We start from the raw sequence: 26,428 nt of genomic DNA on the forward strand, positions 1-26,428 counted from the left end.
GGTGTAGCCTATGCTTTCTAATATTTTATCTTATAGTATTCTGATATTAAAAGTAGTTGGCACTATTTGTTAATACGGTTGAAAAAAGTGGCTACACTAATATAACTACACTACATTACAAAACTGCGGTCAAGCAAGCCGTGGTTCGCGTTTGTCTGGTCAAATCAGCCGCATTTGTTTTCTTGTGCGCGAATATACTGACACTTACGGAATTAAGATTTTTTCATCCAACTATGACGTTGAATTAAAAGATAATTTTCCATAAGTAGTCAATGATTTATATTTCACTGAACTTAATACTTCATAGACTACTTGCATGAATAATATTGAGTACTTCTACTGTGTACTTTTTGTGTAATCCTCGGTCAAAATCATGTACAGATCACAAATTGAAGGATATTTCACCCAACTTTGACGTGGAATAAAAAGATAATTTTCCATAAGTCGTCTGTGATTCATATTTCACTGAACTTAGTACTTCATTGACTACTTGCATTAATAATATTGAGTACTTTTACTGTGTAATAAGTTCAGTGAAATATGAATCATTGACTACTTATAGAAAAAAAGTTTTTTATTTTATGTCAAAGTTGGGTGAAATATACTGAAATGTTTGTTTTTCTCTCTTCCAGCAGCTCTGCAGGGCGGTCTCATTGTGATTACCGTAAGTGTCAGTATATTCGCGCACAAGAAAACAACGTGCGGCTGATTTGACCAGACAAACGTGAACCACGGCTGGCTTGACCGCAGTATTACAAAGCCTATATAATAATATAGCCCCCAATATCATCCCCTACTGATTGAACTGTACCTGCTCTCTAGGTGGATAGGTTAGTTTTACATTTCATTTACATTTTCTTATTTACCGATTTGTTGTAAATTAGCAGTTTTAAATTAGGTGCCTATACATAATAACAGCATAACTGATTAATGTTACTTGTGGCAAACTACTCGGCTGCATGGTGAAAAATTATAGACTTTTTTTAAAAAGAATTTTCATGGCAATTACAATTAAAAAGTAAATCATCTAAACGCGACTATAATTTAACTACGATTAGGACAGCAACAGATTTGAAAAATTACCATTATATTTACGCCATAATTGTACCCTGATGGGTATGTGAAACTAAAAATGTAGGGGTTTCCATGACAACGACGTTCTAAAACTTTTATTTTGATATCTCTGTCGACGGAAGTGTGGCTGAGTTAGCGGAAGCGGACTGCTAGCTTCAGTTAAACCAGAAACTGCTTCAGACTCAGTCTGAAACGAACGCCTCTAGAACTAGTCCAAAACGGGTATAAGCACCACTGAATGGCGGCCCATGGAGCCTCGGTTCGCTCCATCTAGTCTGTGTTGATAGCAGGGCGGTGAGCCGAGGCCCGGGCGGGATGCAGTGAGTTTGCGGCAGCGCGGAGCACGGTCAGAGCCGTGTGAGGCTACTGTGGGCCCCGGTGGTGCTACAGTCTTTTCGGGCGGTGTTAGAGGCTGGGGCTCAGGTATGGGCCGGCGGGAATGCAGACAGAGGACGAGCTCCGGGACTAGCTAACACCAGGGAAGTTCTACCATAAATCAGCTCTAAAGCGTCTGGGGAAAAAAGCAGCCATAATGAGCCGCAACGCCGTGCCAGTGTGAGCGGACCTGGGCCGCCTCTTGTCACCCTCCTGCCGGGCCCTCAGCTGTTCTCCCGGCTCGGTACATGTTCCTGAGACGGGGAGAGAAGCTTCACCGATAGCCACAACACCAGCCCGCCTTCACCGCACCGATGAAGGAGTACAAAGTGGTCGTGCTGGGCAGCGGTGGTGTCGGTAAGTCAGCCCTCACCGTGCAGTTCGTCACCGGCACATTCATCGAGAAATACGACCCCACTATTGAGGACTTCTACCGCAAGGAGATCGAGGTGGACTCGTCTCCGTCCGTGCTGGAGATCCTGGACACCGCGGGGACCGAGCAGTTCGCCTCCATGAGGGACCTGTACATTAAGAACGGACAGGGCTTCATCCTGGTCTACAGCCTGGTCAACCAGCAGTCCTTCCAGGTAAACACACAGACATTTACCAGACTGGCCTGAATACCTGCACATCAACAAAGTCTCAAACACACACCTGGGTTATTGTGTTTGCATATTAAAAGGCCCGGATCAGGGGTGTCAGGTTCACTCTGGTACAGGGTCCACAATTAGACCTTTTTAGTTTTGACTTTGGTTGAAAAAATAAATAATCTAAGCATTTTCTATGATTGTATTATTAATATTTCGCAAAAAAAAAAAAAAAAAAGTCGTGTGTGTGCGCTAAATATCCTCTTAACAGCTTAACATAATTGAATTGCAAAATTCTTTGTGGTGGCATAAGGTAAATAAAGAAGCTGTAAACTGAAGGCCTACTTCGGTAAAACACGGTTTTAGACACTTGAGGATGTGGCATTTAAAGTCTACAGAAAGAATAAAAGAAAAACAAATCTTAGGAGCTCAGAAACTAAACGATGTAAACTAAAAACTGTTTTGTGAAGGTGAAGGAATATTGGAACATATACTAACCAGGTGGGTATAAATTGTTAGGCAGAATTTTTTTCTCTCACATGTACACAGTCAAAGCCAAACTCTATTTCTAAAAAGTTCATTTTTGCAAAGTCATGGTGTCACACCCTAATCTGCTAATTAACTCAAAACACCTGCAAAGTTTTCCTGAGCTTTTAAATGATCTCTCAATCTGGGTCAGTACACAATCATGGGCAAGACTGCTGACTTGACAGATGTCCAGAAGACAGTCATTGACGGGGCTTAAGACTGTGACCAAATTGGTCACATATGCAAGTATTTTCTCAGTGTGCAAGTGAAAATTTAATCTGGTCGCATCTGTGCGAGTGCGTAGGGTGACCTTATTTTGAAAATCTAAAACAAGGAAGCGGGGAGTTACCGCTGAGCTCCGGGCATGCGTAGCAACAGAGCACATGGGGGGTGCGCCTAGCGAACGTGGAGTGGGGTAGAGCACCCAGAGAGCACTGAGCAGGGTGACGGTGTGCATGTGGGGGGCGCTTATCAGACCTGGGGCGTGCTGTGATATCTAACCCCAAGATGTAGCCAGATTCATAGAGGTTCAGGTCTTTTGGTTTTTTGTTTGACCAGCAAGGCTGTCACGTTGATGCTAATAAATGAAATTGGATGACTTTAGTAGAGCCTTATAAAATACGTTTTATTTTTTTTCCAAATTCCGTTTTTTTTTTTTTTTTTTTTTTGGAAATATTTATAATTTTTAAAAGAACATATTCTTTTTTAACTCCTGTGAGGAAAGAAAATAAATTAAAAAAAAAACCTCATAATTAAACAAATGCATGTCAAAAATAAAGTACACACAATTAAAAGGTAGATATAAGTTGTAGTGACAGATTATTCTGACTTCTCCTTTTTAATTATTTATGTCATATAAAGATGTATGAGAACAGCATTAATGTCACCTGATTTCCTTTCAGGGATCAATGGTTTACTGAGTCTGATCAGGTTTATTGATTAAGTTCTGATCAACTGAGTTTAAATTAACCTAATTTAAATGATCCTATCTTTTGTGTAATGTGGAATTTGACATTGATTAGATGTTGCATTTTGTTACTTTTGTTCCCCATAGTCAGGACGAAAGTAATACCATACAATACACTGAAGTTAAAAAACAAAAGAAAACAAAACATATTTTTTAAGAAAACAACAAAACAAAACAATGTTCTGGCTAATAAGCCATATACTATAAATAAAAAATACATTTTTCATTGCTTAATTAAAAAAAAAAAAAAATTAGTATAAACTTTGATTGTTTTCGTTATTGGGTTTCATTAGTTCTTTTTTTTTTTTTTAATTCATTATTTCAACATGCATTTTACTGTAGCTCTGATGAGTTGTTCCAACGGACTTTTATTTTGTAAACCGGAAGTTCCCACTGAAACGGTTGCACTTGAGGTAGCTTGCTGACTGTTGTTCGTGTCTCGTGGTTACACATTCACAAACTGGAATATAAAGAACTAAAAGACAACACGGACTGAGTTATTCTTAGTTAGCCAGGCATAGCAGTTGTAACACTGAGCAGGTGAAGATGATTAAAACTGATCACATTTTCACAGAGCGCTGCTGCGCTACACGAAACACGGAGTTTTACAGGCAAAGTTTAACTGGCACTAGAGGTTCTGTATTTAGGAGTCAGTGATGATTTGCGTTGTTTTAGAGGGTGTTTGTGGTGGTTTAAGATGAGTTTAATGCAGCCAGGACAGGAGGAGAGAGGGCAATGTACCTAATAAGCGGTCCCTGGAAACATTTCCCCATAAAAACGTTCTTTGCACCACGGTGACGGCGTTTCATGCCGACTTTGTCCATTTCCGCGTTTAAATGTTTTTATTGGTCGATTCTGTGATTCTGTCCACGATTCTGTTATTTTATAGGGCCCTACTTTAGTAGCTGAAATTGTTCCAAACATGCTTAATAAGGTTAATAGCGTTAACTATTTTTTATTAAATTCATATTTAATCCGCCTTAATCCCGCAACATTTTGCAGAATATGACGTCTGTCAAATAATTAACTGCACTTGCTAGATGTGGTTTGAGCACCCGTTTTATCACAAAAAATATAGTTAAAATGCGTGATATCATTGCCCCAAAACATATCTGAGGGGTTAGTTCATGTCATTCAGCTAATTACATTTCTATCTTTTTGTGATAATATCAATATCGTAATAATCGTTGAATAATCGAATCGTAGCACCCTGAATCAAAATTGAATCGTGAGGTGCCTTAGATGGCACACCCCTAAAAGTAAGGCAGTAACAAAGATTTAAAAAAACTTTTGCTTTACTTCACTAATTTTGGCCCTCTTGAGTTATAAATTTCAAAATTTTCCGCACCAGCACTCGCTCACTCATACACCACGCCCCCATGCTGTGAAAAATTCCTGGTGAAAACCCTACATATTCATAGAAAGTCGAGTGGAAAGAAAATATGTGGTAGGAAACGGTGCAACAGCAAAAGGATGACCGCAGCCTTGAGAGGATTGTCAAATGCATTCAAGAATTTGGGGGAGCTTCACAAGGAGGGGACTGAGGCTGAATATTCACCTTCTAAAGCCTAAATCATGCTACTGCGTCTCATCGACACCGTAGCTATGCATATCTCTCTGCCTTCAGAAATCTACTTTATAACTTGACGCGTGCCTCCTAAAAATCCTGACTGCGCAACACGAACCGTAAGGCTGTGATTGGTTTACTCCAAACCTCATCCCCGGTCAATGCCTTTTCCAGTCGACATTGCTCTTTTTCATCTTTTTGCGGAGCGAAAGTGTTGTTTCTACAATGGATCAAGTCGAAGAGAGGACCAAGACGTGCAAGCGTTTTATTATTTCCTTTCATGGCTGCACCACACGAAGAGCACCATGAAACAGAGTCCAATCGCGGACAAAAATGTGTTCCCTCTTATTGCTATGTTTAGACATCTCTGAACCTACTGTGTGTATGTTTCATTAACTGCAAACAATGACTGACATGCTGCAGAGGACTACAGACATGACATAATAATAATATTAAGAATAATGCATTAGATTTATATAGTGCTTTTTTTGGACACTCAAAGCGCTTTACATTACTCTTTCACTCCACACACAGAGGTGGCAGGTTTCTTGCCAGCACTGTTGAGTGTAGGGGCCCCCGACATTGTATTTCTGCCCTGTTTAAGCACTAAATTAATCAATTAGTAAATGGTGTGATTTGGCAGAGAAAAAACATTGGATGTTCTGTAGGGATGTAACGATTCACTCAACTCCCGATACGATTCGATTCACGATACTGGGTTCACGATACGATTCTCTCACGATTTTTTTCATTTACAAAATGGGACTGTAGACAATTTTTTTTTTGGGAAAAAAACTAGAAAATACTGTATTATTTTCCTTTTATTTTTCATTGTCAAAAGAATTCCTTGATAAACTATTCAAAACAATGCAATTTAACTAAAAATAAATCTTGAATTAAATAAATAAAGGAATAATACAAATGAAAATGAAGCCTATTAATTTAAATTCTGGTTCTATAATAAACTATGCAAAACTGCATAATAGTTCTTTTTCTTTTTAAAAGTGCAACTGAAAATGTATTTTGTGTCTTAACAATTGGACTTTAAAAAAACAAAAAAAAAAAAAAAAACCGTGATTACACTGATTTACGTCATATTTGTTTGGACCAGCAGAAGGCGCTGGTAACCCAGTGGTCGGTTGGCATGCAGATATCTTGCAGTGAAGAAGAGATGCTATGCTAGCAGACAGAGCTAATAGAAAACCGTGACTTTTACAGATATTCAAGTAATATTACAGAATTTCTTTCGGTGCTAAAGGGGTAATGAATCATTTATTAACATATTTAAGAGTAGAAGGCGGCCAGAAAGAAAGTATTAGCAGACTCCGCCCGCCGCCTACACTTCCGGATAGCGCCCTCTGCTGGTTAAAAAAAGTACTGCGATTCAATTGTCAGAAAATCGATATCAACCGTGACCCCTATGAATCGATTTTTAACTGCCTTACGATTAATCGTTACATCCCTAATGTTCTGTGTATGGATGACAGACATATGACACAGACGCGGCACCGCAAGGGTTAAAATGTGAACTACAAACGGTTCTACGATCTCCGTGATTTGGGAGATTGTCGTCATATTGTAATCTTTAACGATCTAATATCATCATATCGCACACCCTTATCACCATCTAATATAAACAGTGCTTCAACTAGACGTAGCAGCACATGAAGCTGCTTGTCATGTTTATAACTTGCAATGTATCATTCTACATGCACTTGCACAGATGTGAATACTGTCGCGTTGAAATGGGTTCAGGCTTAAAGAGACATCGGCTTCATTCGGGCTGTGATTTCTGCCTGAGTAAAGCTCTGTGTGCATTCTCCGCTTTGTAATCCACGATAATCACCGTCCAATATAAACCGTGTCCTTCATAATGCAAGCAAGCGTGTGTATTGGTGTGTGTCCATAACAGTTGTAATATTACTGCAGGTCCCACATAATACCTCATTTAAATTTTAAAAGTGCGTTTTGGAATCAGACTTTTGAATCAAATGTTATTTCTTGTCTCTACAGTGTTTGTGAGTATTTATTAGTGGAAGACCTATACCAAGGATGATTAACTCTCTAACTACATACTAGGAGTGGGAACCTCTGGATACCTCACGATACGCGATTCACAGCTCACAATAACGATTATCTCACGATATGATGATGCTGTGATTATCGATATATTGGTCAGAAATCAATCTACGATAATTTATGACATAAGAAAAAAAAAAGATGAAGTGAAAAAATACAATTTTTATTTTATATTTCTGAAAGACAATAAATTGAAAAAGTGTCCTATGAACAGTGACACTATTTTAGTGCAACATTTCTCTAAATAAGTGTCAACATACCATTGTAAACGAATAGGTATCTCCAATATTGCTTTCTGTAAACAAAAAATAGGGTCCTTCTTACCAGTGATGCAATTATAGTGCAATATTTCAGTAAACAATATATAGGTTCCTTCAACAAACAGTGATAACATTTCTGTGAAAACCTGCACATTTTAGTGAAAAAGCAGAAAAGGTTTTGAAAATGATAAAATACATCTTAAATCCAAAAAAAAAACTAAAAATCTATACTTGGCGCGAGCATATTGATAATTGATCGTGCGAAAAAAAATATTGTGATATATCGCCATATTAAGATATCGTCACACTCCTACTACATACTCATCACCTTCACCTATTCAACAAATAACTTTTGGCTTTAAAGAAAAGCAGTAGCAAAGATTTAAAAAAACAACAACTTTAGCTTTAAAATGAAATGTTATGTCTATAACTTCTGTTCCCTGAAGGAGAGGAACGAGGTACAACACATGTAGTATGGGATATCACGCCCCCGCGTGGCCCACTGAAGAAAACCTCTAATCACGCCTTTAAGGCAGATGATCTGTATTGACGTAAGTGAGGCTCCGCCTGCCAGTCATCCTTCAGTTCAGTAGCTGCTCTTCACCGAGCCCAGCTGTGAAGCGGGGCAAAGAAGTGTTGTACCTCGTTCCTCTCCTTCAGGGAACAGAAGTTATAGACATAACATTTCGTTCCCTTTCAGTCGATTTACTCCGTACAACACATATAGTATGGGACATGTATACACGCCTCGCAGAGCAGCTATGAACCAGAAACCAACCTCCAGCACCTCTAGTGCATGTTAGACCCAGTGGAAAGAACCAAATGGGCCACCGCAGGGGGCGTTACATCCGGACGGTAAAACCAAACAAGTTTGTGGTGATGACCAACTGGCAGCACGACAGATGTCACTTAAAGATACCCCCCTAAACAAAGCCCATGATGTACATACGCCCCTGGTCGAATGTGCTCTCACACTCTGAGGTAACTGAAGACCCCTGCTGTTGTAGGCCAGGGAGATGGCCTCCACAATCCAGTGAGAAAGCCGCTGTTTAGACAGGGCTTTACCCTTAGCTGGATTAGCAAAACACAAACAGCTGGTCACATAAACGCACACTCCTAGTGCAGTTTATGTGTTCACGTAGAGCATGTACAGAACACAAGGAATGTAACCTCCTTTGCTCCTCAGATGCAAAAGGAGGAGGGCAAAAACTCATTAGCTCAAAAATCATGGAGCTATGAGCTGAAGGGATGATCTTAGGCACATATGCCATGTTTGGGCGTAATGTGACCTTGGAACCATCTGAAGTGAACTGGGTACAAGAAGGTTGCACTGACAAAGCATGAAGATCGCCCACTCGCTTAGCGGAGGTCAAAGCGAGAAGTATTGCAGTCTTATATGAAACAAATTTCATATCTTCTGACTCCATAGGGGGGCCACAGAGAGCATCCAGCACTACAGTTAAATCCCATAAGGGGATGATGGATTTCGCCACAGGCCTCAGTCGGCAAATTCCCTTTAAACAACGCATGGCCAGCAGATGCGCACCCGGAGTCACTCCATTGAAACCAACATGGCAAGCAGATATAGCCGCCAAATAAACCTTAATAGTGGAAAAGGACAGACCTTTATCCAACAATTCCTGAAGAAAAGTCAAAACCTCCACAATTGAACACTGAAATGGGAGTACACCTCGGTCCTGACACCATTGATCGAATGCTTGCCATTTACAAGCATATAAGCCACGAGTGGATGATGCCCTAGCACTCTGGATCGTTGCCACCACACTTGGGGGCAGACCCTGAGCCATTAAATTTGACTTTTCAACAGGTAGGCATGTAGCTGCCACAGTTTTTCGGACGTGGATTAACTACCTCTCTGTGAAGCCTGCTCTGTACTAAGGTCCAGAGTCCTCTCACTGCTGCTCCATTGCACAGAGCCCCCATCCCATCAGGGAGGCATCTGTAGTCACCACTTTGCGAAAGCACACCCTCCCTACCGGGGAGCCCTGGCTTTGTAACCCGGGATCCCTCCAAGGGTGGAGAGCCATCATACAAGACAGAGTTATCAACATCCGCTGGAGGTGACGCTGTGGACACAGCCGGTGTGAGCGAGACCAGCGATGAAAAGTGCGGATCTTTAAAAGTCCGAGCGGCACTACAGTAATCATAGATGCCATCATGCCCCACAGCTGCAAGACCAATCGGAAACGCAGTTTGCATCCCAATTGAAAATGAGAAAGGCAGCGGTGAAACACGGCCACCCTTCCCTCCGACCGACGCGCTCGGCCGATTAAAGAGCATATTTCCAGACCGAGGAAAGAAAACTGCTGACTCGGGGGTCAGCGAGCTCTTTTTCATGTTCACTGAAAAGCCCAGAGCTCGGATACGGGACAGAACAAGAGACAGATCTGCTGCTGACTGCTCTCTCGAACCCGCTATCAGAGCTCAGTCGTCCAGATAGGCTAAGACACGCACGCCTTTCTCCCGAATCAGAGCTAACGGCGCCTCGACACATTTGGTTCAGGTGCGAGGGGTAAGCGACAAACCGAACGGAAGCACATGGTATTTGTAGGCTACACCTTCGAATGCAAACCTTAGAAACTACCTGTGGTCCGGGTGTATTGCCACATGAAAATAAGCACTCAGTAGCTGTCTGAGTGTTAGCATCTTGAACCTGTACGTCCGCAGATACCTGTTCAACACTTACAGGTCTAATAAAGGACGGAGTACTCCCCCCCCTCCCCCTTTCTTCGGAATAATGAAATAACGGCTGTACCAATCTTTTCATCTCCGAAGCGGGCACCACTCTCACTGCTTTCTTGCTCAAAAGTGTGTATTTTCTCCCTCACTGCAGCCTCTTTCTTTACCACTGTGTTTATTACAGAACTAAAGCGTGGAAGTCGGACCCGGAACTGTAGCCTGTAGCCCATAGCAACGGTCCTCTCCACCCAAGGGATGAGTGCGCATGCGCGCCACCTGGGAAGGTGGGCAGCGAGCGGACTGACCTGTAGCACTGTGGGTGGAGTGCTGCTCCCCTCTAGCGTGCTGGGGGGTAGCGGCCTCGCCTGACCGACCAGGTTCATATGAGTTGGAGTTTTTTTTTTATTAATACAAAATAGACTTTTTATTGAGTACCACGTGGGCACATTTGCAGTAGTCACAGAGTGAACCTTTAAAGGGGCACCGAGAAAGTGACGAACATTGCAAAACTTTACAGTTACCTGAGAAACATTCAACACACCCAAACTGGGGTTTATAAACAGAGGTAACAGATGTGCATTAGTGTGCATGGGGAGTTTGTGCTTAGGAGACTGTGTTAGGACAGAACAATGCCTTTTGGGATTGGGCCCCTGAACAGAACTTGGGAACAAAATAGGGACAGCAGCGTCTCCCTGCTGCTGAAGTCCCTCTCCACTCAGTCCCACTGCTGGGAGGTGTGTGGCTTCTTCCGCCTATGCGCTGGGCCCTTTTGGAAGCCCTGCGGCGGACCTTTGCTCCAAACCGAGTGGTGTGGAGCATGAGGAACCTGCGGCGCAGGAGGCTGCACCTTTCCCAGTCGTCCAAAACCTGACGGAGGTGTAGCCTTCTTGTAGGGCGGCGGAGGTGGTGCTGCAGGCCTGCGTGCATCTGCAGATGGTTTGGGTTTAGCGTCACGCCTGGGAATGATGCTGCGCAGGGCTTCAGCTTGCTTCTTCCCCAACTGAAACCGTGCCTGAATGGCGTCAAGAGATTGCCCGAATAAACCCATGGGAGATACCGGCTCATCCAAATAAACGGTCCGGTCTCTATCTGGAGCATCCGAGGGTCGGCCACAGGCGTCTCTGTGACACCACGGTAGACGCCATTCCTCTGCCGAGGGAGAGTGCTGCACAGCGGGACACCCGGAGAATATAATCCATGGCGATCCTCACCTCGTTAAGGAGAGGAGCCACAGAGCTGTCGGGGGGAAGCAGCGAACTGAGCTCAGCCAGCCGCATAGCCTGATAGGTCTGCAGCATGGTGACAGAGCTCAGTGCACGAGCGGTGCCTGCCTGCGCTCTGTAGATTTTATCCAGCTGCGAGGAGGAAAATCTACAGTGCTTGGAAGGAAGCGATGTGGGGCCGCTCACACCATGGTTGTGTGAAGGCGCCAGATACGCAGCCAGAGAAGGCTCCATAGGTGGAGGGTTGACCAAGCTAGCCTTTTCCGCTTCATGTAAATCTAAATATTGTCCATAGCCGGGCACCGTGATGCGGGTAGACAGTGGTTTGTTCCATGTTGATGTTAACTCCGAAATAAGATCCAGGAACATGGGCAGGCTATTCTCAACCGCCCAGGCAACAGCGCATCTAGCTCATCCTCCGACAAACCATGAATGTCCAGACCGATGTCCAGTACGTCATCGTCCTCACGCTCGGCGTCTAGTCCTTCCAGAGGCAGGTTAGAGCCCTCAGAGAACTCCGGCATGACCTCGGCCAACCCGTGCACGTACTCCATGTGGTCAGCGCAGCTAGTAGCGGGGACTTTGACCACAGGTTCCTCATCAGACACGGATGAAGCAGGGTCCCTAGACTCGGATAGGAGAGGGTCGTGCCGTGCAACCGCAGCTTTCCCCAGAACCTTCTCCACGAAAGTGACCCGCCTTTGCAGGTTTGAATGCCAAAGCTGGCGACAAAACGCACAGGACTCGGGCTGTGTCAACGCTCTCCTGGTGCGGACTATCCCCAGGCAGACGGTACATGCTTCGTGCTGGTCCTTATCGTGCAAGGAAAAGCCAGGAGACTTCTTCTTTGCTTTAGCCTTCGTGCTCATTTTGAAACACTGAAGCTTGTTAAAAGAATAAGCGGTTCGTGGGCACCAGCAGTAGCTGCTAACACCAACAGGGGCAGTTAAACTAATTATAAGTAGGCAGTAGCCAAGGCAGAGACAGAGCTAACTAGCAGCAGCTTGTTAACTCCACTCGGTAGAGGTGTTTTTAGCGAGGTGAAGAGAGTAAGAACTGAAGGATGACTGTGATAACAGCGTATTTATGAGGCAGGCGGAGCCTCACTTACGTCATCACAGATCATCTGCCTTAAAGGCGTGATTTGAGGTTTTCTTCAGTGGGCCACGCGGGGGCGTGATATCCCATACTATGTGTTGTACCGAGTGAATCGACTGAAAGGTAACAGCATGTTGCGATGACTCGAGCAAACACCGGATACGGGTCAATGTGTCTGCCTGGACGTACTGTATTTCACTATATTTGGGCATTAAAGCGTCTTCTAAGCAGAGGTTGAGATTGGCCACGTAGTGAAAACAATGAAAAGTGTTGAAGCATACATTAGGTTTTCAATAACAGCAAAGCATAACAGGAATGCAGAAATGCGGTACTTGAATTAACTTAACAGTAGCATAAACAACTTAGCATCTGCATTGCTTCACCCCATGTAATTAAATTCAGAGGGTGCAGCTCTTATAGTGGGGTCTCCTAACCCTCTTCCCCTGGTCAGGGGACTGCAACATTTACAAGCAGCCATTTGCCTCAGCTCACCCAGAGCCGAAAAAAAATACCTTGTCAATGAAGACATTACAGTGTATTAAATTTGATACAGTTAAAATTTTATAGAATGTTTGAGTTAATTTGATTTGATTTTTGCTGATCATGTAAATGGAAACTTAAAAACAGTTTAAATCAAGAAATAAAACTGTATCTTGCATCTTCAAATATTTACGCATCTCAGTTTGCATGAACACAATGTTATATAAAGATTATTAGGGGCCTTTCATACGCGGTTCTTACGACCAGCGGTTAGACCTGATTTAAAGTTCTGCAAAGAATTTTGCTCGAGCAAAAAATGCGCAAATTATTAACAAATAAAGTTTTCAAGCCAACTATAAAAACGCGTATTGGTGAATATCGCGGTCAAAATAAATGCTAACAACACCAAATCTGAGATCCTTGGTTGGCATGTGACTGTGGGTATATGCGTCAACTTGGTGGGGATGACCAAGAAAATATTTCTAGCTAGCTATGAAACTCGAACTGGTGCATATCTCGGTCAAATAAATACCAAAAACACCAAATCTGAGATCCTTGGTTGGCATGTGACTCTGGGGCCAAATTTGAATAATGTTGGACACTAAGGGGCACTGCAAATATGGGATATTTATTTCTCCTAAATGGCAAAACCAATTTTTACCAAACTTGGCCTTGGGTCGCTCCTGAGGCCATATCTTGAAGTTAATTGCGATTGATGAAAGTGGGTGTGGCTTATTACAACATAAACAACAATTGTTTTTTTCAGCTGAAGTATTATGTTGAGGGCTTTGAAATTTACAGGGTACGTATAGAAGAGCACACAGACCACCCATGCCAAAAAGTGCACCACTAGGTGGCACTATAATGGGTGCAAACGCATTTTGGCCTGTAACTTTCACCTTTTTTATCACATCTTCCAAAACTTCATATCCACTTAAAGCCTGCATATTTAACCGGCACAGTGGCGGTTAAATATAAACACATTGGTGTTTATACTTGGCGCATTCAAGGTTGCATATCCGCAGCCAAGTTGTGTGAACGCGCTCTGCCTCCTCACACGCAGCGCAGAGCGGGAGAGAGAGAAGTGCACTCTGTAGGATGTGACGAAGCGGTCAGCCGCTCCGTCCAAAATAAGGTCAACCATATGCACTTGCACGGATGCGGTCGCAGTCTCGAGCCCTGTCATATTGTTTTTGTCCTGCTATGCATTGTCAAGCCTCACTTAAACAGATCCTGCCAGAGAAAAAGTTTGTTTCACAGAAGTTAACCATTACTGCTTCTCCATTTCTCTGCTTTCTAAATCACAATCCCCAATATTTTCCTCATCTTAAGATAAACATAGCTAGGATTTTCACCCATTCTGCTCCTTGAGACAGTGCTCCGGAGCCTTACAGCAAAGCAATTACACCCGATGACAAACTTTTCAGTCTTAGTCAGTTTGGCGATTCATTCAGCTTACTGTTTACGTTTCTTGGCTCTAGGAAGTTTTGGAACACCAGAGAAACGACTGTGTACAGTGGGGCAAAAAAATATTTAGTCATCCACCAATTGTGCAAGTTCTCCCACATAAAAGGATGAGAGGCCTGTAATTTTCATCATAGGTATACCTCAACTATGAGAGACAAAATGAGAAAAAGAAATCCAGAAAATCCCATTGTAGGATTTTTAATGAATTTATTAGCAAATTATGGTGGAAAATAAGTATTTGGTCAAGAACAAAAGTTCATCTCAATACTTTGTAATGTACCCTTTGTTGGCAATGACAGACGTCAAATGTCTGTAAGTCGTCACACTTCTTTGCTGGTATTTTGGCCAATTCCTCCATGCAGATCTCCTCTAGAGCAGTGATGTTTTGGGGCTCTCGCTGGGCAACACAGACTTTCAACTCCCTACATAGATTTTCTATGGGGTTCAGATCTGGAGACTGGCTGAAATGCTTCTTACAAAGCCACTCCTTCGTTGCCCAGGCGGTGTGTTTGGAATCATTGTCATGCTGAAAGAGCCAGCGACATTTCATCTTCAATACCCTTGCTGATGGAAGGAGGTTTTCGCTCAAAAACTCACGATACATGGCCCCATTCATTTTTTCCTTTACATGGATCAGTCGTCCTGGTCCCAAAGCATGATGTTACCACCCCCATGCTTTACAGTAGGTATGGTGTTTGTAATAAATTATCTGTGTATCATGTGTATATATATTGTTTTCATATTTCATATTTCGTATGTTGCAATAAATAAAAAATCATTTATGGGCACCAGTGAATCGATTACGTATCACGAGACGAAACCTTGCGATATATTGTCGTATCGATAATTTGGCACACTTCTGTGTGGCATTTTGCATCAGCAAATTTAACCCAGAATTGTGTTTCTGGTCAGACTTTATTTAATTTAAAATTATCTAGATTCATATCGTATACCGCCATTTTAAGAAAAAATATTGAGATAAGTTTTGGTACATATTAGGTTCATCCCCAATGTGCAGAAGATCAAGGACTTCAAATTGTAGCCCAATCCTTAAAGTGAATTCTCATTTTCAGTGTTTTATTTTTTTGTTTGGATTTTTTTACATTTTTGCCTATTTACTTTTATTGGTTGTAGACGCCAAGAAATGTCTGCACGTATGAAAGGCTCCCATCAGCTTTTATTAATTCTTATTCTTCTGCTCAAATGAAATATTTTCTCCAGTTACAAGTAATCACACATTGTCTCTGAGATGGTAGAGAGAGCTGTGCTGCATTTCTCATTCTCGCTACTCTTTTTCAATATTTCAGGACATCAGACCAATGAGAGACCAGATCGTGCGAGTGAAGCGCTTTGAGAAGGTGCCATTAATCCTGGTGGGCAACAAGGTGGACCTGGAGTCTGAGCGTGAGGTCGCTGGGACTGACGGGCGGGCTCTGGCTCAGGAGTGGGGCTGCCCATTCATCGAAACCTCAGCCAAGAGTAAGACCATGGTGGACGAGCTGTTTGCAGAGATCGTCCGACAGATGAACTACTCCACTCTACCAGAGAAGCAGGAGCAGTGCTGCACGGCCTGTGTGTTGCAGTGAGGAAGAGGTACGGCCAATCACTGGTTTCATACAATCTGACGAATGTGTTGGTGCAGTAACAGTGTTAAAGACAGTTCCCAGGCGCAGGACAAATGTGACGCATGGATGATAGTATAAGTAGGCCCCTATAATTTCCACGTTAACAAAATTGCAGACAGATTCGACCTTTGAAAACAGAATTCACTGTTGAATGCAGAAATTAACAGAATGTGGATGAAATACCGTCATCATGAGGCAAAGAACGGTTGTTATGGGGAAATGTTTCTGGGGACCACTCATTCGGTGCACCGCCCGCCCCCTCTCATCTTAGCTGCTTCAACATGTGGAAGATCAAGCCTCCAGCCGAAACACCGTCTAAACTACCAAAGTGGGAATTTGGAAAAATTTGAAATGGATTTTATAGGGCCCTAAGTGTATCAGTGGATAGGAGAGTCTTTGATGGGAGTGAGAAAATCAAGTTGGTAGTTTTGCTGGTAGTTTGAAGGTTCATTTTTCATTGTGTTATCAGCAGAAAGAATCTGGTTGCAGGAACACATTTTTAAAACGCTCAGGGCAAAGAGAGTTAAAGTCGAGCAGAGAGAGGAACAAGTCACTTCCTGTTCCACAACAGGAAGTTCAGTGTAGATACTGTGAGATGCTTCCCAAATGCTGTCAGAGTACGTCGGCTTCACTCCCTCGTCCTAACTTGACCTATTTCATATTGAAAAGTATAGAAATGTTCTCTGAATCTGATAAGACTTTGCCTTCGCATTTTTAATCATAAAACTTAAATACCAATTCTTCTGTTAATTACGATAACATTACTACAACTTATCCCAGCTTGCGTAAGACACCATGTACGCATTGCCAGTCCATAACAGCGTAACACAGTGACAGATGCATGTATACTCCTACAGTCCAATCAGGTGACATCAATTAGACCATTACTAGGGTCCTATAAAATCCTTTTTATTTTTTTTCCAAATTCGGTGTTTTCCGCTTTAATTTTTTTAAAATTCAGTTTTTTAGAAATATGAATCATTTTTCTAGAAGAAAATTAGTTTTTAACTCCTTTGAGGAAACAAAATAAATACTAATAAAAAAGCGAAACATAATAAACAAAAATGCATGTTCAAAATAAAAATTTTATTTAAAATAACGAGTAAGATGCAATTAAAAAGTATCTATAAGTTGTACTGACATGGATTATTCTGACTGATCTTTTTTACTTATGTGCTGTATATGCAGGGTTGGGCACCGAGAACTGGTTCCAAATAGGAACCGGTTCCTAACATCCGGTTTTGGAACCGTTACGAAGATGTTTGCATTTCGATTCTTGTTTTCGATTCCTAAAAGCCAGTACTAGTTTGTTTCCGTGGCTTGCTCCGTTTGTTTATGCAGGGTTTGTAGGTGCGTTCAGAACGCGACTATAGTGACTGCAGTCTGTGTGTGCGTGTCTGTGTTTGTCTGGCTACGGTTTCAGTTTGGACCGCGGAGCGGAAGAGAGATAGAAACTAATCACCTGTAAAAAGCCCAGTAAAACAATCACCAGGAATCAATAGTTGCTCCCTGATAAAGATAGTAGCTCTAACAACTGGTAAAATGATAAACTTGGTGATATTACAGCCTGTACATGCAGTACAGGGACGCATTTACTCTGCCTCCGGGTCCTAGTGCCAGTCGTCCTGAAGCCTGTTCCATTTATCGAGATCCCTGTGTGTTTAATAAGTCCGTGTGTATCCGTGTGAAAGTTTGCATGTTTATGCTTCCGTCCATCCACTCTTTTCATTATATCCATGTCTTTTAAGGCTCTTATTAAATATTCTCGGCTGGAGTCTGGGCCGCTGCATTCTTGGATTATGTCGTCACCAGCGCGTCATCGCAGCAAGTCGCGCAAGCGCAAAACGATCTGAATTAACTGTAAAGAGGTTTTATGTTAGTCTATTTTCTTTTTAAAGTGGTGCAATTTTTGTGGCTTTAGACTCCAATTACATTTATGTATATAATATCTTACCTATAAAATATATAGGTTCAAAATATAACTTTTTATAGTTTCTGTTTCCACTGTATCCCGAATAATAATAATAATTCTCAACAAGAACTGTTGATTGATTTGTCACATGACTGTTCCAGGGTTTGAGTTTGTTTTATTTAGTTTCACATCTACCTGTAGCTCTATGTTTTTTAGACTGATGACAACTTGTTTGTAGTTTTATTTCAGAAAGTTTCACTTTTACAGTTACAATTGGAGACCTTTGTAATTGAATATCCTAATTGCAGTACAGCAATCAAAGTAAACTATATCAACTAAGTGAATTAATAAAAATGTCCTGTGTAAAGGCTTTTTCAAACAAAAAAATTATCCTGTGAAATCTATGACCTGTTTACCTGCACAACTCAAAGAATCGGAATCGAGAATCGTTTAGAACAGAAATTGAAATTGAGACTCGGAATCAGAATTGTTAAAATCCAAATGATGCCCAACCCTATGTACATGTCATATAAAGATGTATGAGAGCAACATTAATGTCACCCAATTTCCTCTCAGGGATCAATGGTTTACTGAATCTGAGCAGGTTTATTGATTAAGTTTTGATCAACTTAATTTCACTTAACCTCATTTAAATTATCCTGATGATGTTATTTCACCACTGGGGGGTCAGAATATTTGACAGTATTAGAAGCTATAGTTATGAACCTACGATGTTTCATACTCTACAATCCCTGGCATCGGTGGTCTCGTCCACAACAACCAACAACTGTTTCCTACAGATCTTCTATAGCACTGATGAGATGTTATTCAAACACTTTGAGCAGGTGAAGCTGCTCATGTTTTTGTGGAGCGCCGCAGAGTTTGATGAGAAATAGACTGAGCTTCACAGACACAGTAAAGTTAGGCGATAACTGGATGGTCTGTATTTTGGAGTGAGTGATGAATTGCATGTTTTCTAGGCAGTGTTTCATCCCGATTCTGTCAATTTCCACATTCAACAGTGAATTCTGTTTTCATTGGTCGATTGTTTCCGTGATTCTGTTAACGTAGATTTTATAGGGCCATACATTACGGTTTTGTGAACCAAGAGGGAGAAAAACCTTTTCATGCTTTGAGGAACCTGTAAATTGTACAAAAACTGGGATGGAAACAATGTATTTGTAGAATTATTAAGTCAACTCAAAGGTTTAAAAAAAAAAAAACAAAACACGTTATCACGTTTATTCATGCATCACTGAGGGGTCGTTTAATTCACCTGCAGATGTTTGTAAAAGCTGACTGACTAAAATATCATTTAAAAAACACTCCCTCTGCTGAGCATGTTGAACAGCTGTGAGATGTCTGAGCAAACATTCATTTTAGGAAATTAAGTAAAATAAAATTGGTAAATGCTGTAAATTGAAGTACTTCTAAAAGCATGAAATGCTTGTATTCAAGCGTTCCACACCTGATGTCATTCATATGTGCAGCAATATTATAAACACGTAACTGCTCCTTGCACAGCCTCAAACTTAAACATCCCAAAACCTCAAAGCACGAACCTTGGTCAGCTTTGTCTGTTGGACGTAGGCTTGGGTTGACACATTTTGCTGGAAGATATATTGTCCCACAAATTATTCCAGCTAAACTATATTATTCTCAATCATTTTTTGACACTTAATTAACCACTGATGTAATGATTATATATCATAATTAACAAACTTTGAAATGCAATTTACTTAAATTTCTCATGAGTATTTATTACCATTTTAATTGGAATTTCAAGAACTTTTAAATATCCCAAATAAATAAAACAAACAAAATGCAGTAAAAATACAATAGTACATATACAAAAATCACTTAATTAAAAATAAAAATTGAAAACAATAAAAATAGACCCTAGCACTTAAATATAAAACCACACACAACCAAAACAATAGATAAAATGAATTGTCAAGTGTCGACAAACAAAATTGCATTTATATAAGTAACATTGAGGCAGAGAGGTTTGGTTTATAGTTGTACTTCCAGTTAAAATTGGCCTGTGGGCCGATATTTTGTGGTCCCCACCTTGTTATGAAAGTTTAATGTTAGAGCGACGCAAGTTTTTTATTTATCATATGATTATCGTCTCCACACTATCACACCAGTCACAGGCTGATAGTTTGAACCATAGAAGCAGGAAGTGGACTGATGCATCACAGGAGGAGTCTCCAAACATTGGGTTGTGGCCCAGTGCATTACCATTAACGTCTGATACATCCAGTTAAATTGAGGCACCTGATTTTCCTTCATTTCAACTTGCATTAAAGATTTTTATAGTGTTCAATAATACAGAAGACAGTTCTGTTTATTTTTACATTACTTGTAAATACAAGTGAAGCCTCATCTAACTTGTCATTGCATGAACTTTGTGGTGTTACTCACTTCCTCTTTCCTTTTTTTTACTCTACAGGTGCTTCAATCGTCAGCATCACCACGAGCTTCTGGTTAAAATTGACAAACTTGAAACTCTGATGGCAGCTGCTTTACTTGGAGCAGTCGCTGAAGTTTCTGTTCACAGTAGAGACGTGGGGCCTATTTTTGATATTTTAACTGTTTGGAAACGTTTCTGCTGCAACCTCAACGGCCTTGGAGCCGACTCGGGAAGGAGTCGGACACACAGACTTGTGCAAGCAGTGACCTTTGAATTTCTGTCTTTTGTCTCTCAATAGATAAAAGTGAACCTGGAGTTCTGGGTTTGTGAGGTTGCGGCGTCTTTTTAAAGCTGCTTTAATCACCATTATATACTTTATCGCGTGTATTATGTCTCAAGTTTGGAATTTGACAAAGTATTTCTTAACATTGACACACATTGACTTTAAAATACGCATACTTGGGTCTGCAGCTCAGTTTGACCCTTCACCTCGATTTGATTTAGTTTGAATTGCGCAACAAACCACAGCAGTATATCTATATATGGATATAAATGTGTTTCATTAGGTTTGTTTAGCTTTAGGGCACTTAAACAGGGTGTGTAACATTTTGGTTAGTCCTGTAATCATTTATGAGGAGTTGATGGGGAAGATATTATGTGTTCTCATCTGGGCCTAAAATAGCTATCTGAAATCACGCCTGCTCAAAAGTGAAACTGTTTTTCTGCCTAAACTTTAAACTGATGAAGTTGAGCCATTTACCGTTTCCTGCCTGAACATTAATGCAGGTCTCATTTTCTCTTCAAGCAGGAGAACTGTTGGAAAGTTCAAAGGAAGCTGGCAGTGTGAATATCTTATCACATGAAAACCAACGAGACACTGAAGTCTTGCAGCAGACACAGTTAATCCTATTTTACATTGTCAGTTTTTTTTTTTTAATCTACGGTAATGTATTTATTATAAACTAATGTCATGGGTAGGCAGTTCTAACAGTTACAATTTTTAGCTAGTTTTTGCATTTTGTGAGTTTTTGGGAATTGAGGTTTGTATTTTTGCTGTATTTTTATTTTGATGCTAAGAATTAACGGAGCCTTAACATTTCTGTTGCACCCTGCTGTCCTTTCTTCTTTTTGTTATTCCTTTGATAAATGGCTGAAATGTCTACATTAACATGCCTGATTCTGTTTTTGTGAAACACTTGCATGATTATCTTGAATTGAATTCATTTATTCGATAGGGATGATGCAATTTAATGTAGTTTCAGTAGAGTACAGAAACTAGCTGGGTTTCCATTACAGATTTTTGCAAAATAAAAGCAATATTTATAAATGTCGACAAAGTATTACTGTGCTTTGAACGTGTTAACATTGAACGTTGTTTTGGGCAGAAGCCTCTTAACTCCTGTGAACTCTCATCTCGCAAGACTTTGCTACAGAAGACGCTCAGAACCTCCTTATAACACTTTGTATTTCTTTGTTGTTTCACGCCTAATATAATGCTAAGAAATGTCCTGGTCTCCTCTTTTGTTTACACTCGGAGAGCAGTGGTCATGTGACATGGTACTTCACGTCCTGTGGTGTATTTGCGGAAAAAGTGTTCCCATAGCGTTTTTGCGACACATTTCAATATTGAAACGTCTGAAATACCTCATGAAAGGGGGTATTTTGAGCAATATTTCATCGTTTTTTTTAAATTCAGGTGTTTCCATTACCAGTTTTTAATGTGCTATTCAGATTTTAAGCATTTCCAAGGGTAATGGAAACACAGCTACTGATGCTTTTTATTCGGTGGTATGTTTGCCTTCCTAAAGCTCGTGTCTTCTACTACCAGAGGCCTGGGAGTTTGAGGAGGGGTCTTCAGTATTCTAGCTGTTCTGGAGATGTTTTTTTCCTGGAATCTGTTGGTGCCGGCACTTTCACAGTTTAGGGTACTGGGTCAGTGCCCAGAGTGTTCCTACTACCACGGAGACCACAGTTGCTTTGACCTTCCACATCTGCTCATGTTGTTCTTTGAGCACTTGGTACGTTTGCAGTTTCTCGTGTTCCTTCTTTCTGATGTTGCAGTCAGCTGGTCTCGCCATATCTATAACCACTGCCCTCTGATGGTGTTTATCACCCTCCACTATCTCTAGGTGGTTAGCCAGCAGCTGTTTGTTAGTCTGGAACCTGAAGTCCGACAGGATCTTAGCCCTGTTGCTCTCAACCACCTTAGTTTGTGTGTCACCTGGGGATTTGGGTTTTCTACTCCATATTGAGTAAAGATGTTCCTGTAAACTGTGCTTTTCCATGTAAGAGGAACCTGGCTATATCTTACAGCTTGTCACAATGGGCTGGATTGTCACAGGGGAATCTTTGGCCTGCTGTGATAGAGCCTGGCCTCTATTGCTCTTGAGCTGAGTGCTTGTTCTTGTGCTGCCATAATTGACATTTTGCAAAAGCCCCGCCCCCCTTGTTTACTTTTGCAATGCCTGACGGTGCGCGTTAGCGAGTCTTTTTGGATCAATACCTGCGCAATATCCTCCAGATCCAAACAAAAGGGGTTACAATATGCTGTGAAGGGATATATTTAACATATTAAAACTAACCACTAAGGGGACATTACAAAGCGATTCACCGAATGGCCGCAGCTTCAGCTCACAACTAACGTTTTTTCATTGTTTACCTATATTTTTCATTCTTGGTGTGTTCCTTTATTTCCTTCAAACATGGACGCCCAAACTACACTATTTTTTTCTGCTGCTTGTCGGGAAATACTGTTCAGATCGTTTACAGCCGAGATCGGCTGTTAGCACTCCGTGCTACTGCTACGCCAGCCTATGCGGCGAGACGCTACATCCCCTGTGAACTGAAGAGGAAACGACGGGGATGTTGCGCAGGGGCAAAGTGCCAAGCAAGAAGTAGAATATATCAGCCTGTCCTCCCATCCGTCATCATGGGGAATGTTAGATCTATCTCCAATAAGATGGACGAGCTAGCGGCGCTAACCGGCAGTGCTATAGGTTATGGTTATAGTTATGTCGCCTTTAATCAAAATCAAATGAAGCTTTGTCATTTTGCTGAACATACACAGTCGTGCAGACAAGATGAGAATGTTAAAAACACACATCTCTCATATGACATATACACGCATACTGACACACACATATCCCTGAGACATTTTAATTGTTTTAATGTCCATTGTAGACATCACTCCAGTTGTGTTTTCGGCTTTGGGAATGGAAAGAACACGACTCCCTGAGCCAAACTCTTGGGGTACCTGGTATCTGACCTGCACAAACAATGAGCACACCGCTTCACCATTGTGCCTGCTCTGAGCAAGTCGAACCCCGTTTACATAGTAATGGTTGCTCGGATGTATGATTGGCCAATGACTGTGTGTGGGTGGGGTTTTGCAAAAGGTCAATTGGTGTCTCTGTGCTGCCTGTTAGTCCAGCCACTGAAAGGTGTTCTTGATATCAGCCACTTCTATCTGATGGTGATATGTTTTCTGTAGGCGTTTTTCTTTCCATGTTGCGTGGTTCTCTACCACATTGCACTTGTGGTGATTGTCTGAGACATTCACTGAGAAACATGTCCTTTGGGGCTATCTTCTTGATGTACTTCTGGAGTTTGGCTGTTACTTCCATGATAGTGGCTCTGATGCTCACTAGTCCTTGGCCTTCTCTTTTCTTCAAGGTGCTGGACTTGGGGTGGAATGGTGGATCCCATCAGAAGCTTTCTTGTCTTGATATCTGTGGCTTCAATCTCCTCCTTTGGTCAGCTTATGAACCCAGCGTGGTATTTGATATCCGGCAGTGCTCTTCACTTGTGGCTGATATTAAGAAGACCTACCAGTGTCTGGAAAAGGCTGTACTAACAGACGGTACAGAGGTACTAATCATGGCATCACAAGAACAAGCACTGTGTATGTGTGTATATATACACAGTCGTTGAAACCAGAAGTTTACATACACCAGTGGCGGATGCTTTAAGACTACAAGGGAACCTCAGCTTCCCCTAAAATCAGTGGTCAAATATGTAGTGTTGTGTGTACATTTCATTGACTAAATATATGACAGAACACATGTATGTTTAGTTCAGAATCAGCTTCTTATAACAGGAAACTGACAGTGACAGCGTGACGTTCTTCATTCATTACCGCAGCGTCACAGTGTTAATAAACAGTGGTGAAGTTCAGCTTCAATTGACTTCAATGGGACAAGATTTAGGGGTTGATCCACTGCAGTCAAACTAGACGCTCATTGGATAAATGCTCGGTTATGACGCACTTAGTCCCGCCCATCGGACGCCGGGCTTCACAGGAGGTCTATGGAGCAGTGGGCTGGATCTGTCTGTTCCGGACGCTGGAATAATGGATGATGATTGGATGATCTGTCTCAGGCTAATTCAATTTTGATTGACAGCGAAATGAGCCAATCAGAGAGTATGACGTTGTAAGCACACAGGCGGGTTTTTCAAATATTTCAGTCCGTTGCTCTGTGTTGACACGGAGACTTTGCTGATCCTCTCATAGCGAATTAACTTCTGACAAACCTAGTGTCTGTTTTTGGTGTTTGTGGAGACTGTTACTGCTTGTGTTGTGAGACTTTTGACCAAACACTCACACTCCAGCGCGCAGCAGCTACGCGCGCGTGCGTGTGTGATAATCTACAAATAGTTGTTGACAACAAAATGTGAATTCTACTAGAATTCACATTTAAATAAACAGATATATTTTCTGAAGTAGGCAGAAAATGAGCTTCCCCTGCATGAAAGACCAGCAGCCGCCACTGACATACACTATATGAAAAGACACATAAGCTTTCTTTTTCTCACTGTCTGACATCAGAATATAACCCTATGTTTTAGGTCAAATAGGATTACCAAAAATATTTCTATTTGCTAAATGCCAGAATAATAACAAAAGGACTTTAAGTAAATTAAATACACTTAAGATTTACAGTGAGGAAAAAAGTATTTAGTCGGCCACAAATTGTGCAAGTGCTCCCAGTGAAAAAGATGAGAGGCCTGTGATTTTCATCATAGGTATACTTCAACTATGGGAGACAAAAAAAAAATCCAGAAAATCACATTGTAGGATTTTTAATGAATTAATTGGTAAATCCCTCAGTAAAATAAGTATTTGATCACCTACAATCAATCAAGATCTCTGTCTCTCACAGACCTGTAACTTCTTCTTTAAGAGGCTCCTCTGTCCTCCACTCATTACCTGTATTAATGGCAACTGTTTGAACTTGTTAACAGTTTAAACGACACCTGTCCACAACCTCACACAGTCACACTCAAACTCCACTATGGCTAAGACCAAAGAGCTGTCAAAGGACACCAGAAACAAAATTGTAGACCTGCACCAGGCTGGGATGATAAGATAAGATAATCCTTTATTGATCTTACAATGGAGAAATTTACTTGTTACATTTGGCATTCAGTAAGATCACTCAGGGTGTGCAGAATAGACAAGAAATGTGCAGACAGTTAAATAGTAAAAAGAGATTTTATGTACAATAAGTAAAAGCAAACATCTTAAGGGGATGGAGTTAAAACAATAAGGAAATAAGAATAAATACAAATAGAATAAAAGTTAAAACAGACTATAAAAACTAGAATATCTAGGTGCAAAGTTTACAGTTCTAGTGCAGGTTTTCAGTAAGTGACGCTGGTACAGGGAATAAAGTGGCGCTGATACAGAGATTATTGCACGTAGTTTTGCAAAGGGGGGTTATTGCACATGTTACTAATACCCTCCTGTCCCTCACCTCCTCCACAGAGTCCCTTCTTGTACAGGGCATTGGTGTTGTGGGACCAGTCCAGTTTATTGTTGAGGTGAACACCCAGGTACGTGAAGCTGTCCACCACCTCAATGTCCTCCCCTGGAAGTCGATCACCATCTCCATCGTCTTACTGGTGTTCAAGCACAGGTGGTTGCGCTCACACCAGTCCACAAAGTCTATAATCACCGACCGGTACTCCAGGTCGTTCCCCTCAGACACACAGCCCACAATGGCGGAGTCGTCAGAGAACTTCTGCAGATGACAGCTGTCCGTGTTGTATGTGAAGTCCGATGTGTAGATGG

The 26,428-nt window shown here is 41.4% G+C and overlaps 1 protein-coding gene across 1 annotated transcript; it reads left to right on the forward strand.

Annotated features, from left to right (window-relative positions):
- Positions 1-1,201: 1,201 nt before the first annotated feature.
- rap2c (RAP2C, member of RAS oncogene family) lies at positions 1,202-21,526 on the forward strand. Its single transcript, XM_028458796.1, has 3 exons — positions 1,202-2,036; positions 15,713-15,998; positions 20,398-21,526. The coding sequence occupies exons 1-2, from the start codon at positions 1,764-1,766 to the stop codon at positions 15,989-15,991; spliced, it is 552 nt and encodes a 183-aa protein (XP_028314597.1). The 5' UTR covers positions 1,202-1,763; the 3' UTR covers positions 15,992-15,998; positions 20,398-21,526.
- Positions 21,527-26,428: the final 4,902 nt, after the last annotated feature.

This window comes from Gouania willdenowi, chromosome 10 (genome assembly GCF_900634775.1).
Source record: "Gouania willdenowi chromosome 10, fGouWil2.1, whole genome shotgun sequence".
NCBI classification, from domain to species: domain Eukaryota; kingdom Metazoa; phylum Chordata; class Actinopteri; order Blenniiformes; family Gobiesocidae; genus Gouania; species Gouania willdenowi.

Excerpts from the sequence above, each read along its gene's own strand:
- rap2c (XM_028458796.1), top strand. The coding sequence starts at position 1,764 with ATGAAGGAGTACAAAGTGGTCGTGCTGGGCAGCGGTGGTGTCGGTAAG. Across the intron at positions 2,037-15,712 it reads TCAACCAGCAGTCCTTCCAG|GACATCAGACCAATGAGAGA; the intron begins GTAAACACACAG and ends TCAATATTTCAG.